Here is an 18,273-nt window from a genome sequence, read left to right as displayed (position 1 = left end):
CTGCCCATACAGTACAGACTCTCAGCAATACACCTGGACTATTGAAATAACCTGCTTGTGTATTTGCCTGCCTCAAGTCTCTCCTCTCTTAAATCCATCCTCCATTCAGCTGGCAAAGTGATTTTTCCAAGGTACAGGTCCAACCATGTCACCCCTCTACTCAATAAACTCCACTGGCTCCCTATCACTTTCAGAGTCAAATACAAAACCCTCTCTTTGGCATTCAAAGTCCTTCATAATCTAGTTCCCTCCTACCTTTCTAAGTCTTCTTATGCCCTACTCCCTCTCATGTACTATTCAATCTAATGACTCTGATCTCCTGGCTATAGCACAAACAAGACACTCCATCTATAAGTTCTGGACATTTTGTCTGGTTTTCCTCCATGTCTGGAATGCTCTCTCTCTCATCTCCACCTCCTGGATTCCCTTCAAGAGCCAACTAAAATTTCATTTTCTACATGAAGTATTTCCCAGCCCCTCTTAATTGTAGTACCTTTTCTCTTTGAAATATTTTCTATTTGTATTTTTCCATTTTGTTTGCTTATTATATCCCAAATTAGATTGTGAGTTCCTTGAGGGCAGGGGTTGTCTTTTTCCTCTTTTCATATCCCAACCACTTAGCATAGTGTGTGATACATAATAGGTTCTTAATAAATGTTTATTGACTACTGATTTTGATATGTTTGAAATCTGCTTTTCAGAAATCTAGGGTGCCTGGCATACTATGCCCAGATTTCTTCTCTATCAGTAACTTTAAGATGGAATAGTGATTACCTGAGTTCCTTTCTAACCTAGTTACTGGTTACCAGTAGCCAAGATTCAAACCTGGGTCTTCTGACTTTAAATGCAGTTCTTTATTTTCTGTTCTACCATACCAAGGTCACATTGTTTAGTAAATGCAGAGTGGGAATTATAATCTGAACATCCTGATTAGTATACTTTCCACTAGCTCTTGATGCTTCAGCAAGTCTCATTCTTCCAGTCAAAAGGGCATGAGAATACAACTGTATAGAGGGGGAAAATCTGGAGCAATTGTACTTCACCTGTGTTTTATGTGACACCAACTGCTCCAATGAAGGAAAGACTTCTGAGCTGTCTTCTTTAGAGGATTCAGGGCAATATAACTATCGCAGAGGTTTGTGTCTGCATACATGATGCAACTTTTCCTACCTCTGGCCATATTCCTTCTTAGACATGAGGCCTGATGACACCATTCCATCTTAGGGTTCATTGTATACATGGACTTTGACCTGAAAGAGACCTTAGACCATCTAATCCAATCCATTCAATTCTTAGATGAGAAAACCAGGATTTAGAATTAAATTATAAAGTCATGGAATTAGAGACAGAAAGGTCTTTAGAGCTCATATTAATGATGAAGAAGATCCTGAAACCCAGAGAGGTTAAATGATTTGTGTAGGGTCACACAAGTAAGTTGAAGAGCTGTGATTTGAACTCAGGGCATCTTACTTGAAAAACAGTGCTCTTTCTGCTATAGCATGGTGCTACCATTCATAAGAATGCTTAATGAAGGCTCCCAGTATTGATATTCCATCCATGGGGGAAAATAGAATAGTTAATTTTGTGTTTATTTGCCTACTATTGAAAGAGAATCAATGATCACAACCAATCATCAGTGAAAGACTATTCATCCTTCCACAGACTGTACCCATCATACTATTTTAAAAAAGAAACCTACCCCTATTTAAGAGAACTAAATTCTTTAATGACTGATATACCTTTATTACTACCACAGAGTCAATTTTAATGATGAAGATTAAAGAGAAGCTGTCTCTTGCCTTATTTAGCCTGACAATGCTTCTCAATTTGCATTTTGTCATATTACTCAGGATTAGAGACAGTGATGAAACAAGAAACCAAGCAGTCACAGAGCTAAGGGCAACAGAGTGAGAAAGTCAAACCCCTGGGTATTCTTGTTCCAGGTGTTCATTCCTATGTCGATTCAGAAGATCTGGTTTTGGTTGGGTGGTTGTTTTTCTTTTTTTAATCTATAACAAGGCCAAAGGACAGGAACTGAAACATAATAAAGTGGAATAAAAATCTTTGAGCATTTTTGAAAGTTATTAGCTCTTAATAGATATTCAGTGATAACTGAAACATAATTACAGACAGTGTCCAAAACATACATGCTATTGGACAACTGCCACCTCCAGCCATGGCTTTAATGACCAAGAGGATACTTTTGTCCTCTCTCCCTCGCTTAGTGAACATGATCCCCCCCTTCACTGAAGCATCATCCCACTCCACCACCTCTACTGATCTTGAGAGCTACCCAATTCTTGCAGAAGCCCCTATGCCCCATTCTTTTTCTGGTGAAAGAAAAGTCTGAATGTAGTCCTATTGAGAGGAAGGAGAAAGTTAGCATAGATAAAATATATCACAAATGGAGAGGGATTTGATTGTATAATGGTATTTAGGGCTGAAAAAATTGCATAAGTACTTAACCCCATTGCCTCCAAAAAAAAAAGTCTTACAGGTGACCTTATCCAATCCCCTCATTTTACAGATGAGAAAACAGAGACCCAGAAGAGTGAAATAAATTTGCCTAAGGTCACACAAGTGGTAAGGATCACAGCTGGGATTCCAATTCAGCTTTCCTAACTCTAAATTCAATATTCTTTCCATTATATCATCATATTACCTCTCCATTTACCTTCTCTAACTTCCACTAGCTGCTTCTTTTCTTTTGGAGATCTTCAGATCTTGAACCAGAAAACAGAAGAGGCTACATTCTAGATGCATCAACCAATATAGAGCTCTAAGCAAAGGACTGAGTCTGTCCAGAACAGTGTTTAGATGAGAAGGTTTGCCCAATCTTCTTGAGACATAAATATGTCTCTTTCCCACTACCTAAAGTAGGGGGCAGGGTGGAGGGAGTCTAATTCTGCTTTCAGTGGGCAAAAGTGAAAGGGTAAAAATTTAAGCAGGAATAGGATGTGAGAAAGGCTAGCATTAGTGACTGACATTTCAATGCACTGGAAAGAGTCCTGGAATGAAAATCAGTTGACATGATGTAGCAGCAAGCACCCCAGTGTCCCCAGGGTGTCTGCCAACACAGGTTCTTAGATCTGCTTTGTTAAAGGAAAGCAACTCAAAATGGGTTAACAAACTTACTTTAATCAGTCAAATATGTATCGTTTACCTAGTTCAGGGGAAAAAAGTCCGCACCCCGAACTTCAGAATATACAGACAGAATTATCAAGACAGAGAAACAGAACAAGTAGACAGTTTCCGAATTGTCCAACCATTACATCCATACCAAATCAACATCTGGGTTTCATCAACATGTGTGTTTTTTAAAGTTGGGGGGCCCTCAACAATGGCTTCCCAGAGTCCAGATCAAATCACAGAATACTTCTCAAAGTGAGCCTCAAAACAAAGCTACACATCAGGGTTTATATAGCCTTCTCCTGGCTCAGAGAATGTAACAACCTTATTGACTCACTGGCCAATCAAGAAGTATCTACTGAAAAACAAGCCTCCCACCCCAGGCTCAAGGTGCACTTTAGCCTAGGGGCAAGGAAGATCTTAAAAATTTACATTCCCATTACACATGAGTTCTAGTCCTGGCTTTACTGCTATATAAAATCAGAGGAGTCTCCCCACCCACATCTCCACTATGTTGTTTCCTCACCCAATAGAATGTAAGTTACTTGTGATTGCTTCATTGTTGGCTTAATATGTCCAATAACTGTAACATGGTATTTGCTCAACAATTGTCTACAATACAATTAATTAATTGCTATAAAAGATGATGACTATAAAATGATAATAGTAATAATAACACCTGTTCTACATATTCAAAAATATTTCATAGAAATTAAATTAGAAAACAGATATGAGCATCAAAAAAAAGGAAAAAGCTAAATGAAAAGGCACGCTTTCTATGCATGAAATAAATAACATTTTTATACCAGACCTATGATTTCAGCAGTGGAGGGAACATCCAGTAAGTAATTTCCTCTATCAATGAAACTGGTATTTTCCCTGCAATTTATAGTCATAAAGAATGTCCTGGGGCAAGGTTATATAATTTGTTCAAAGTCAAACCACTAATATGTGTCAGAGGCAAGATTTGAAACCAGGGCCCCCCAACTCTGAGGCCAGGACTCAATATGTTCTGTTACATACTCTCTTATATATCTAATATATGCAGTAAATAAACACAATACTAGAAGTAGCTATGAGAACAATATAAATACAGAATGGCTGAAAATGAATTAAAATACTTCCTACTTCATTAAGGTGAACTAGCATCCCATATATGGCCCCCTACCCACTAAAAACCAGAAAAATTCATAGATCTTCTTCTCAATCCAGAATTGGCCTTATAAATTTTCATAGAAGTAAGTAAATGTCTGCTCTCTACACTAAAGAACTCTACTCTGGAACTCCAAGAGGATCTTTATTTATTCAAGCAAATCAGCACAAAAATCTTTCTGTTTCCCAGTTGTTCTAGAACTGTCCACAGGCTCACAGAATCCATCAGAAGTTTGATCTTCATGGTGGTAGAAGTATCATAGCTCAATTATTTAAAGTTGTATTAATTTTTTTTTAATTCCTGAGGGGTTGCCAGGTAGCACAGCAAGTAAGAGCACCGGCCCCAGAGTCAGGATGACCTGGGATCAAATCTGGCCTCTGATACTTAGCACCACACCCAGAAATAACTGGCAGTGTAACCTTGAACAAGTTACTTAACTGCAATTGCTTTAAAAAAAAATTCCTGGCACTTCAGAGTGACTCCTTCCACCCCCACCAGCAACAGGGAACTTCCTTATAACAAAAAGTATAACTAAGTGAAGCAAACCAATGGTACATTAGGCATTCTTTGATACTTAGGAGGAGGGATGGATATTTTGGTTCTCTGGGGTAAAGATAGGCAATTTATTGATCAGAGTTCTGACATCTTCTATTGCTGTCTTCTTTTACATTATTTCAGTCATTTGTAAATTCTTCTTCTGGCTCTGCTACTTCTCTCCATATCAGTTCATAAAAAACTCCCCAGATTTCTTTGTCCCATAATTTCTTCTCTAAAGGGGAAGGAGGGAAGTCAAATTCTATACCCTCCAAAAGGGAAGGAGTAATGCAGACATTCATGACTTCTGGGATTTCAAGTTTCTGATCATTTTCCTGGGCAAGGAAATATCACATAGTTTGGGAGATGGGAGGAGATTTAGACAGCCTGAGGAAAGATAAGTTTTCAAAAGAGAAAAAGAAAGGACGGAGGAGACTCCCCCCCCCCAAAAAAAAAAAGTTGGAAGCAGTTTATTGGGAGTAATACCAAGAACAGTGGCTGAAATATAGTTCCTCTTCTAGGTCCAAGTGGAAAAGTGAAAAATTGGGATTAATCGGAGAAGTATATATACAATCTGTTCTTTATCATTATAGCTTATCTGTATGATTTGAGCTCCGGTAAAAGCAGATGCATTACATGGAATGTGGAGAAACAGAACAATCCTTATCCATTTTCCCTTTTCCCCCTGCTTCTGCTGGGTATGACTAGCATCTATTTCTGAGCTCAATTCCTTATGCTGTTGTATGTTATTGTCATCATCATTGATGTTATTGTTTTAATCAATCTAGTTTTACTTCGTTTAGTTCTGGTAATTTTAGCCACACAGGAGAAAATTGACTGGGTAGCCATCTTTCTGGCTTGGGCAGGACTAGGAGCTTCAATTCTTAGCCTGTCTTAAATCTTAATTCTTAATATTCATTTAATACAATCATTCCATGACATTCTTTTACCACAATTTGTTCAGTCATTCCCCAAAGGGAACCCCCACTATTTGTAGCTATTTGCAGTTTTTAACCACAAAAGTGCTATTATAGCTATACATATATATGTATACATGCCTATGTATTTGTGTATGCATGTATATTTACATATCTGTGGGAACTTTCTGCTTTTGAGCTCCTTGGGGGAGAGATAACAGTGGGATAGTGTTATAGGAATGTAAATTTTTAAGATCTTCCCTGCTCCTAGGTTAAGTGCACCTGGAGCCTGTGGTGGGAGGCTTGTTTTTCAGAAATGCCCACACCTTGGTGCTTTGTGATTGGGCAGTGGGTCAAGAGTATTATTACATTCTCTGACCCAGGAGAAGGCTATGTAAGATGTGAGACTTTATTTTGGGGCTCACTTTGAGAAGTGTTGTGTGACTTGACCAGATGAGACTCTGGGCAGCTGTTGTCGAGCCCCCTGGTTTTGAAAACCCAGATGTTGATGCTTCCCTCTCTGGTAACTGACTAGGTATGGATGTAATGATCAGGACAGTTGGAGGCCTGTCTGCTTGATATGTTTTTCTGTTTTCTTGTAACTTCTGTCTGTATACTCTGAAGTTCAGGGTGCTGACCTTTTCCCCCTGAACTAGGTAAATAATATGTTTGATTGATTAAAGCAAGATTGTTAACCCATTTTTGAGTAGCTTTCTTTTAGAAAAGCCAATCTAAGAACCTATGTCGGCAACCACCCTGGGGATGCTGGGGTGCTTGCTGCAACAGATAGCCATACTGAAGAATATATACACTATAGTGACTTTTCTAATATTGTTCCAAATCCTTTTTTTTTTTTTTTTTGCCTTTTGGAGGGCAATTGGGTTGAAGTAACTTGCCCAAGGTTACATGGCTAGTTTTCTTTTGTGTTAAGTGTCTGAGGCCAGAACCAAACTCAGGTCCTTCCGACTCTGGGGCCAGCGCTTTACCCACTGCGCCATCTAGCTGCCCCCCAAATACTTTTACAGAACAATTGGACCATTCATAGATCCATTAACAGTTCATTAGTATGACAGTCTTTTCACATACTCTCTAACATTTACCATTTTTATCTTTTTCCCATTTACCATTTTTACATTTACATTTACCATTTTAGCAGACTGTGATTCTTTTTTTTCCTCAAATTTTATTTTAGACTCAAATACCAGAACACAAATAGAGAATAGAGAAAAGAAACAAAAACATATCATAAATTTAAATATTGGAACTTAAATACAAAGTAGGAAAAAAAAAAAGTGGCAGGGCAACTGAAGTTAAGTGACTTGCCCAAGGTCACAAGCTGGTAAGTATTAAGTATCTGAGGTAAAATTTGAACTCAGGTCCTCCTGACTCCAGGGCTGGTGCTCTATTCACTACACCACCCAGCTGCCCTCAGGCTCTGATTCTTTAGTGGATTTCTACTACCTACCAAGTAAAGTTTAAACAACTTCACTTGGTTTTCAAATACCCTGCACTATCTAGCCTCTTATAATTTTCTCAGATCTATTCATGTTACTTTTCACAATTGTATTAATATTGGTGTATTCATCATATCCCTTAATAGACAATAAACTCAGAGGGCAGGGCCTGTGTCTTACCTGAATTTTTAATCTACTTCAATTCTTACACAATGATCTACACATAGTAGGCACTGGCAGATGGGCTCTTTCTAGTCCAATGTCCTTGCTGACACAAGCTGTCCAATCAGCTAATTGTTACTTATCTACTATTGCCTACAAACATTACCTGCCCTGCTTTCAACTACCCTTTAAAAACTTTCACCTGACTTTTTTAATGTCAAAATAATGTCCCAGACCTTCCAGCTATCTACTTGTAGTTGACTAAGAAAATACCTGGTTGGGGTGGCCAGGTAGCACAGTGAGTAAGAGCATAGGCCCCAGAGTCAGGATGACCTGGGATCGAATCCAGGCTCAGACACCTAGCACCCACCCAGAAATACCTGGCTGTTTAACCTTGAGCAAGTTACTTAACCCCAATTGCTTAGGGGCAGCCAGGTGGCACAGTGATTAAGAGCACCAGCCCCAGAGTTGGGATGACCTGGGATCGAATCCGGCCTCTGATATTTAGCACCATATCCAGAAATAACTGGCCGTGTAACCTTGAGCAAGTTACTTAACCCCAATTGCTTAAAAAAAGAGAAAAAGAAAATACCTGGTGATAAAAAGCTACTATAAATTCAGCAATGCTTTTATATGAATTTGTATTTTCATTTCAATAGTATATACATACTTTTGAAAAATAGTCATGCATGTATGTCTGAAGTACTCTCTTGATTCAATCTACAAAATGTATACTTATTTATTTATTGCAATGAGTCAGACTTCACGTTTTGTTAGAGTTAAATACAAATCAAAGTGACAAATGCTTGGTGTATCTGTGGATTTATAGTACCCTTGCAATAACTCTGTATCTTTCAAGGGCCCAAGAGTTTTGAAACACCACTCTAAAAGAGGAAGGGGGTTGGACTTAAAAGGTCACTTTCACTTCTAAATTCTTGTTTTGTCTCTTTGCACCATTGATTATAAAGTCTTTATTCCTACCATTTGAAGAATAAAACTTAAAAGGCTACATAGGGGGCGGCCAGGTAGCACAGCGAGTAAGAGCACCGGCTCCAGTGTCAGGATGACCTGGGGATCGAATCCGGGCTCAGACACTTAGCACCCACCCAGAAACACCTGGCCATGTAACCTTGAGCAAGTTACTTAACCCCAATTGCTTAGGGGCGGCCAGGTGGCTCAGCAAGTAAGAGCACCGGCCCCAGTGTCGGGATGACCTGGGGATCAAATTGGGGTACAGATACTTAGCACCACACCCAGAAATAACTGGCCGTGTAACCTTGACCAAGTTACTTAACCCCGATTGCTTTAAAAAAAAAAAAGGCTATGTAAATGCCTTTATTTGAGACATTGTTAAAAAAAAAAAAACAGCTGCATCAAGCACAGATCCCTTTGATACTGCTAGAGACCACCTTCCTAGCTGATATCCAACAACTAATGACTGACTACCTTTGGGGTCTGGTCAATTAATAAATTCTAAAACCACCAAACTATCTTAACGTCTAATCTGATTATCTTTTTTATTATGTACCCCAACCAAATTTTTTTAAATTGAACATTTGTGCCCAATATGTATATGTTTACTTATTTATAAAATATGTATATATAATAATAGTTAACATTTATATAGCACATTAAAATTTGCAAAGAGCTTTGGATATATCATCTCATTTGATTTTCTATAAGATCAGTACTATTACTAGCAACTAGGTGGTAGAGTAGATAGAATATAGGATTTTGAGTCAAAAAAAAAACTGAATTTGAATCTTGTTTTAGATACTTACTAGTGTGTGACTTTAGGCAAGTCAGTTAATCTCTCCATGCCTCAATTTCCTCTTATGTAAAAAGGGGATAATACCTCCTAGGATTATTATGAGAATCACATGAGTTAATGTATATAAAGCACTTTGTAAACCTTAAAACATTCTATAAATGTTAGTTATTATTATTATTATTTTTCCCACTATACAGATGAGGGAACTGAGCCTGAGATTAAGCAACTTGCCAAAAGTTATACATTTAGGATCTGAAGCAGAATTTAAGATGAGCCCTTTCCTAATTCCAAGCCCAACATTCTATTCCTTGTGCTCCCCAGGTGACTTCACATACAATTATATTTGTAATCAGGCATATTATAAAACTTAAATAAAAGTAGACATTTCAAAAAGATAAGATAAAGATGAAATTATATTTATCCCTGGAGTTAATCATGAGTTTATTGAGTAGAGGATTGATATGATCAGACCTGCATTTTAAGAAAATTGCTTTGGCAACTATGCACATGAAAAGTTTGAAAAGAGCAAAGATTTAAGGTGGGAAGACCAATTAGGAGGCTATGGTGATAGGCTAGTGAAAAATGGCAAGAGGCAGAACTAGGGTGTCAGTAGGAGAAAAATGAGTTTGTCAACTGATTGGATATGTGTAGTGAAGGAGAGTGAGGAAACAATAATATCAAACTGTGAAAATGAGTGGTACCTTCAGTAGTAAAAGAAGTTTGAAAGATGTGTGGGTTTGGGGAGAAAGATGATGTATATAATGTAATGCAAAGATAATCCATGATGCACATCACAACTCATCCATGTCTGTTCTTGCTAAGTGACACCTAAAATGAGTAAGGGAAAGGTGGAGTTCTTACCAGTTGCTATGCTCCCTCTGAGGAGTGCCTTTCTCAGTCAGTGTGAAAAGATTTTTCTGATGCCACTAGCATAAGTACTGCTTTGGATACCTGAGTATTGGATGGGTTACAACAGCCCTGAGGGGCCAATACCAGTTCAGAAGTGTGGAAGATGGAAACTTGCACAGAGGAGGGAGGGGACAGAATAGGGAATGCTGAAGGAATATTGGAGTAATGTTGAAGATAAGTCCCACCATGACTATATAGAGATGAGATTCAACTATCTTCCATTTGGTTTGATACTTAGCCCTTTGGGTCAGACTATGATCCCTTTGAGATCAAGCCACATCTCCTGCTTTGGAGACACTAGTATAGTCCATTGCCCTACAAGAATGACTGAAGAACTTGTCAACTTTTTTAAAAAATCTGAGCTATATCCATTGTGTTTCCCTGATTTGCCAGTCTAGTAGCCAAGGAAATTGAGTTAGTCAGAAATATTCAGTTTTTGATGAAGGTAAGCTGACTTCGAGTTATCTCTGCTTCTTTTTTTAAGATATAAAGTAACCAAACTTTCAATAAATATTTTTACCAGCCATTGCAGTTAAGACAGCCTATTCTAGTTTTCAGACTTCCACTCCTTTTATTCCAGTCACACAAGGCTGTCAGCTGACCTATATTACTCACCCTAAGGTGAGACTGCATCTTTGGTTGTTCTTAAGGTATACATATCCTCAGCCTACTACTATTCTCTTAAAGCAGCTTGAAATGTTAGAGAAATGGGAAATATCTGAGCACAAGCTTCGACAACACAATATCTTATATTTCTGTGTTACACTTTTCAAAGGTCTTTTGCATATTATCTCTTAATCTTCACAGGGCCATACCAAGGTACGTACTATTTAGCCCATTTTAGAGGTGACAAAACTTAGAATGAGAGAGGTTAGGTGACTTACTCAGAGTCACACTGATAGCTAATGACCAAGGTAGTACTATAACCCAAGTATTCTGATCCTTAAAAAGTTACTTGTCTGGAGATACTGGGGGTTTCTTTCCCATCATTTTTCTTTTTGTTTCTTTTTATCCACCAACAGGTTACCAAGATGCTGGCAGTGGTTGTGATTCTATTTGCCCTTTTATGGATGCCCTACAGGACCCTGGTTGTGGTCAACTCATTCCTATCCAGCCCTTTCCAAGAAAATTGGTTCTTGCTGTTCTGTAGAATCTGCATTTACCTCAACAGTGCCATCAACCCAGTGATCTACAACCTCATGTCCCAGAAATTCCGGGCCGCCTTTAAGAAGCTCTGCAGCTGCAAAAAGAAGGCTTTAGAGAAGCCAGTCAACTACAGTGTGGCCCTGAACTACAGTGTCATCAAGGAGTCTGAGCACTTCAACACAGAGCTTGAAGACATCACAGTCACAGACGCTTATCTGGCCACTACCAAAGTGTCCTTTGATGATACATGTTTGTCTTCCGAGGTAACATTTAGCTGAACTTGAGTCACAATGTGAAACATGATGGACCACAAAGTAGAGGAGGCTATTGGACCATTATGAAAGGGAGGAAAAACTGCCGAAATGATTGGTTCTATAGTGGTTTTCCCTAGGTTCTTTAGACTACCTTGACTTTGTCGCCCACTTACTGTCCAGGAGAAAAACTCAGATCTTTATCTTGGTAGAATTATTATCCAGAAAAATGAAATTGATCAGAATAATACTTAGGTTATAGTCAATCAGGAAAATTGCCTCTTTTTATTTAGTTGAATCAATTCACCTTCTTTTTCAGAGTTTAGTAATCGAGTACAATTTCTATGAGCTCTGGCCATCATTGCACTCAACTTTACAAAGATTTTCTGATCTGGGATTATTCTCCCCACTCCTCCAAAAGGCTACATAATGCATTCAGATTACATTAATACTTAAAGTATTTTACTGTAGATTCATTTAAAATATTAATTAAAATTCAAGTTTCCTTAATATTCTTAATATCCACTTGTACACTCAGATTCCTGCTTGTTAATGGATTGATATTAAACTTTAATATAAAATGAGTCTCGACTGTTTCCAAAATTGTACTGATAAGATTTATATTTTGAAGCTAAAACCAGCTTCTTCCAACTATTTAAGTCTTTCATAAATAATGATTGGATAGGATGCAAGAAATATTTTCAGGGAAAATCTTTTGGGATATCCTTAGGTATAAACTACTGAATCATGTTAAGGAAATTCACTTGAAAGTCTAAATCATTTTTTAAAACTTAGATAACTTCCCAAGTCTACCAAAATTCAGCTTTCATACTTGGGCTATCCACAGAACAATCAATAGTCTGACTTCAAAATCATTTCCAATAGTCTTTCCTGTCTAATTTTCTTTTCATTGTTCTTAGGTTTAACTTTTTTCTAGAGGTCAGAGATATTCTCTTAAACATGAACATTTTAGAAACTGTACAATTCCATAAATTTTATTTTTCCTCTTTAGTTGATCTGTTCAATATATGGCTTATTACTCTGTCCCTCCCACAAGCTTTTAAGCATCTTTGAATGTGAATATGCCTAGAATATTTTATCATAGACCTGCCTTGAATGCTTTCAAATAAGACAGTCACTTGCTCAACCATTTGGTAGAGACCATACATTTGTATTTACTGAGTTGTCATCAACCAGATTCTCTCAGTAGAGAAATGACTCTGTGAGTAAATTAAGCACCCAACAAGGGAGTCTCAAATGATTGACCCTTCCAAGTAATTTCTGATGACAAATTTAAGAGATTCCAAACACTTGAAGTACCATATAGTCTGGCATCCATCCACTCCATCCTACATTTGTGGGCCCTGAGTTTATTCTAGAACGTCAATCTCTATTCTTTATTATGGAATCAAATCTATATACTGCTTCTAGTTTTAAATCCTTCTTCATGGTGGTCTTGCCTTTGGAAGTTCCCTACAGTACTTGCTTTTTGTGAAATGGACAATTGATCAAAAAGGGAGGGAAACAAAAATCAGTGACATCAGATTCTTCATTAAACCCTTTACCAGATGCTTGAGGTAGCATGTTGTAGTGGAAATGATCTTTTTTGCCTTTGGAGTCAGAAACTATAGTCAAATTCCAGTTCTATCATTTACTCCCTTTGTGATCTTGGATAAAGCATTTCACCCCTCTAGGCCTCAGTTTCCTTACCTTTAAAATGAGAGAGTTGGACTTGATGGCCTCTAAGTCTAGCTCTAAGCCTATGATAGTTCTCTGATTAATTTTAGATGAGGCTATTGCTATTTAATGCATAGAAAAGGTAAAATTGTGGTAATGAGGTTAAGTGAAAATGCAGCAGAGTGAAAAGATTAGTAGATTCATAATCAGGAGATATCTGGGTTTAAATTTTATCCCCAGTATTTTTGCCATTTGTGTGGTTGTGGGGAATTTAGTTAATTTCTCTCAGGCTCCATTTTTTTCATCTGTAAAATGGGGGTAATCATAGCTGTTATCCTTTATCTCATAGGAATGTTATGAATGTCAAATGAAATAATATATGGGCAGAGCTTTAAGGTTAAGAGCTATGGAAACATTATCCTTTTATAAATAAGTGTTCAGGACTTATAGTAGAAACTTTTAAGACCTTATGAAAGAATCAATTGTTTGTTTTTTTAAAGTATCCTTGGCTTAGTAGAATGACCTATAAAGTAACAAATAGAAAGATGTCTATTTCACTGTACATTTAAAAAAAATAACACCTTTTCATTTTATTCACTTCAATCTAATATATGGGTTCAGTTCTATTCATTTTTAACTTTTCCCAAAAGGTTATTAGCTAATAATCTCTGCTCTGAACAAAAAGGGGAATCCAAAAGAACAGGGCTTAGAGCATTTCAGCTTTAAAAGCAAATGTCATTACAAAATTAAATGTTCTCAAACAATGCCCTATAGACATGGTGCTTAGCCAAGAACCAATGATGCATTTTAAATATTTGTCATTTCAAAAGTACTAAATCATTAAAGATTTCTGTAAATAATAAAAATTGAATATATGGTCAAATGAAAAATGAAGGACCAGAGCCACTGATTGTTAATGATATGATACTATTTTTAAAATCCTCCTTCTCCCAAATGCCTTGCACTCTCTCACCTTTGTTTCCAGGTATCACTGGGTATGTGCTGTCTTAGTTTGAACTTGAACCAGGAGATAATTTAGGCAAAGCCTACAGAAGGTTGTTTGACATCACTACCTTGGACACTTTTCAGAAACATACTCTCTCACATCTCTTAACCTCCCCACACAAGAAAAAGAAAAAAAAAACTTTCCATTTCTTAAGATGAATGGAAATAGTCAAATTTTAAGCAATCTAGAGTAGGAGACTTTAGCTAAGACAAAATAACCAAATATACAAATATTTAACCAAATATCCAGACAATCAAGTCAGGGGGAAAATATATATATGTATGCATATATACACACACATATATGTATGTGTATTTGTGTGTATATGTATATATGTGTACATATGTAACATAAATGTATAAATCAGTCAAAATGGTCATTTCATTTCATGACTCTCACAGTCACCCTCAAAAATATTTGTTTGAATTTTTTCCCTTTTCAACAGGTTAGGTAGGCATTGTATAGACATTGCCTTTGAAACTGGTTCCTTCAATATTTATGCATTGGCCTAAAAATGTATTCTTTCTCATACCAAAGTCTTCAATCAGGAACATATCACAGGATCATAGCTCTTGAGATGTAAAGCTGTGTAATTCGGCCTTTTTTGTGATAGCTGAGAAAATGGAGACTGAAAAGTGGAATGATTTGTTCAAGGTCAAAAATATACTAAATAGGAGGGGACAGATCTAAACCTGATTTACTCAACTCCAAATCCAGTACTCTTTTTTAAAAATTATATCATGGCAATACATTCATTCTTTTCAGGTCCCTTTCACATCCTGAGTGATAGAGAACCAGATTTCAGTTGATTCCTATTTAATGACAATTTTTATTTTATCGGGCACTAAATTAGACCAGGAGGAAGCAATAAGGTGGATATGATCCCTTCCAATCTATGTGACTTTGGGCAAATCTTTTTACCTCTTTGGGGTTCTAATGACTCATCTATAAAATGGGAACAATAACAGTACCTACAACCTAAGTTTTTTAAACATTTGTAACATTTTGTAAAAGCTAGAATGCTTTGTAAAAGTATGTTTCTCATAGTTATGTATAGAAAATACAGACCCTAAGGGGCAGCCAGGTGGCTCAGCGAGTAAGAGCACTGACCCCAGTGTGGGGATGACCTGGGGATCAAATCCGGACTCAGATACTTAGCACCACACCCAGAAATAACTGGCCGTGTAACCTTCAGCAAGTTACTTAACCCCAATTGCTTTAAAAAAAGAAAAGAAAAGAAAAGAAAATACAGACCCTAAAGCAAATTTTCATTAGTGCTTTCTTGTTTCCTTGGTGATACAGAACAGCTTACCAAAACATATAAGTATGCCATCACCTGAGAAAGATTCTTTCAATTATTTCATTACATTCTCAGAAATAGGGAGGGAAGTGGTTAGATAATTCCCATTATAAAAGTCCTTAATTACATATTAAAATGTCATTTGTAGCACCTGTAAATACTCCATTTTTAGGTTTGACTGTATAACTAATACATTTATTGTATGCAAATACTAGACAACAATAGCCCTTAAGCAATCTTTTTTCAATTGTATTCATTTTTATATACAGAGATAAGCATAGAAATTGTTTGATTATTATATAAAACAATCAAAAGTTGTGAAATCTCATCTGGTTATATTAAAGCATTCCTTACCTCCTAGGAGTACACAGAAGCAAATACTATTTGATCCTGGATTCATAACATTAGAGCTGGAGGGGCTTAATAAATTTAGAACTGGAAGGGACTGGAGAGTCCTTAGAATGCAACCCTCTCATTTTATAAATAAGGAAACTGAGAGTGAGAGACACTAAATGACATTCCAGAGTCAGAAAGCAAGTAAATGTTGAAAGCCAGATTTGAGCTGAGGTCTGCCTGACTCCAAGTCTATCTCTCTAGCTACTAGAGGTCATATAGTAGAACTACCTTATTTTATTGATCAGGAAACTAAGGATCACATAAGTGAATAACTTCAGGAAGATCAAACAGGTAGTGAGATGCAAACCCAGGATTAGAACTTGGGTGCTCTGCCTCCATATACAAGCCTTGTGCCCCTAAAACATGCTTTGGGTAGTCCTGACTTTCTCTCTGTGGCCTAATACCTCCCTTCCTCTCTGAAAGAACATTTAATCAGTTTGTTAGTTTTTCTGAACCTGATCCTGTGTCCTTTAGATTTGTGTTTTTTTTTAAATTTCTTTCCTCTACTCCCCAGCTTTTGTGAATTGAAGTAACATATTTATTCACCTGAAGATGTAACTGGTATTTTTCAGAGTCTAAATATAAGACTTAAGAACTGTATCATATGGTAAAATTATGAATAATAACTACATAACCTCTTTGGTAACATTGCTAAGCATCTCTTAATATACTGTAGCAATTTATGTGTTGATATTTCCATTGATTGCGTAGATGTTAGTCATTGATTGCTTGACTTTATGCAAGACAAGATGAAAAGGACTATGGCCCAGATGTTTTCTTTATATTTTGTCCTTATAGTATAATCACTCATAATTCCTTAGCAAATTTCATGTGCCTACGTTGAATATTAGTGAGCATTATTGTGCCTGAAACCATTAGCTCCTTTGGATTGTGGAGCTTAACCTAATGCAGTGTGTAACCTATTTAGATATTTCCATGATATGTTTAGAAATTGTACATTTATTAAGAATTGTACATAATACTGTGTTGCCTACTTGTCTTCTTGGGGAATGTACTACATGGTATTAGACTCAATACAGATTTTTATAATTACATCTGGAAATAGAAAAGGCAGAAAGAGACTCAGAAATTTCGCACAGCTAGGACAGCACCCCATTGGAACCAGGATCTGAGTTTATCATGCTTTCTAAGGGAAGCTGTACTGTGGGATTAATTAATGATTGCAGTCAGGGTCCTTGAGACCACAAATTAAAACATTCTTGTGTTGTCTGGTGAGATTTTCTTTAAAAAAAAATTGGCTTGCCTCGATTCCCTGTAGGCCATCAACGTTATGTTGTGGTGACTGAGAAGCACTTGTTCAGGCAACATTAAAATACTTCCTGATAAATGGAACCATTGCAAATATTTTTTTTTCCTTTGGGTCCAGTTTGCCAGTATACATGAGTTAAACTCTGTGATTAATGCTGTAAGGGATGTGGTGAAGAATACAATGGAATCCAGTAAACATTTATTTAGGGTTTAATATAATCAGTTCAAGGTACAGTGCTAGATACTGAGAAAATAGACATAAAAAAAAACCAGCACCTGCCTTCAAGGACCATACATTTTACAGTGGGATGCAACATGTAAACTCCTAAAGACTACATTATTTTGTAAGAATGGTGAGAATACTAAAACTGGGAGGATGAAAACTACCATCTAAGCCCTCAAGAATCATACTGAGTAGTTGTGAAGACAAGATTAACTTGTATGAAATAGCAGCAAGTGATACAAGGCACATACATAATTAGGTATTCATCTGTGAGGTCCAGGCCATAACTATAGGTAATTAGAAGCCAGATCACTGGGTGGAACAGTCAGGGAGGGCTTCATAGAAGAGGCAGCACTTTGTACTAGGACTTAAACAATATATAGTCCTTGAATTAGACACTGTTATATTTTTGCCTTTTGTATCTCTAATGCCTGACACATAGTAGGTATTTAATAAGTGCTTCATGATTCATTGAAGGATTGGAAGGATTTAGGTACACAAATGGGAGAGGGAAGAACATCCTAATCAATGAAGAAAACAAAAATAAAAGCATGAAGATAGGAAAATATTTTTACAATGAGTACACAATACAAGGCAAAAAAAGGGGAGAGAGAGAAAATTCTCCTAGATCCTTACACATGGTAGGCCTTTAATAAGTGCTTATTGAACTGAATTTGATTATAATGACATGGACAGGCTGAGGACGAGTGAGCTTTATCCTTGGTGAGAGTAAAATTTCATAATTGGAAGAAAAGGAAAATTGGGGATGTAGATGCTCGTACACTTACTTAAGAAACTTTTCATACCAACAGAAGAATGTGAAACAAGTGTGCTTGTATATATAATCCTAAATCAACTGTGATTATTTTCCAAACGTGAATTATATTTATTCTCTTAATAATAAATATTGTACTATTTATTCTAGGTATAGCATGATACTGAAAGTAATTTTATGTCTTATTTTTCAAAGAGGGGA

The 18,273-nt window shown here is 36.8% G+C and overlaps 1 protein-coding gene across 1 annotated transcript in view; it reads left to right on the top strand.

The window, feature by feature from the left end:
- The window catches only part of TRHR (thyrotropin releasing hormone receptor), a 38,110-nt gene extending 26,593 nt beyond the window's left edge, over window positions 1-11,517 (top strand). Inside the window, exon 2 of the mRNA XM_069080954.1 lies at window positions 11,052-11,517. Coding sequence (XP_068937055.1) covers window positions 11,052-11,453 — 402 coding nt within the window. The 3' untranslated portion in view covers window positions 11,454-11,517. The remainder of the gene's footprint in view (window positions 1-11,051) is intronic.
- The last annotated feature ends 6,756 nt before the right edge of the window (window positions 11,518-18,273 follow it).

This window comes from Petaurus breviceps, unplaced genomic scaffold (genome assembly GCF_028583685.1).
Source record: "Petaurus breviceps papuanus isolate PSGF00001 unplaced genomic scaffold, PetGlider_PUasm1.0 98, whole genome shotgun sequence".
In the NCBI taxonomy this organism is placed as follows: Eukaryota; Metazoa; Chordata; class Mammalia; order Diprotodontia; family Petauridae; genus Petaurus; species Petaurus breviceps.
The sequence above is the reverse complement of the archived record's forward strand: the minus strand, read 5'-3'. Positions and strand labels throughout refer to the sequence as shown.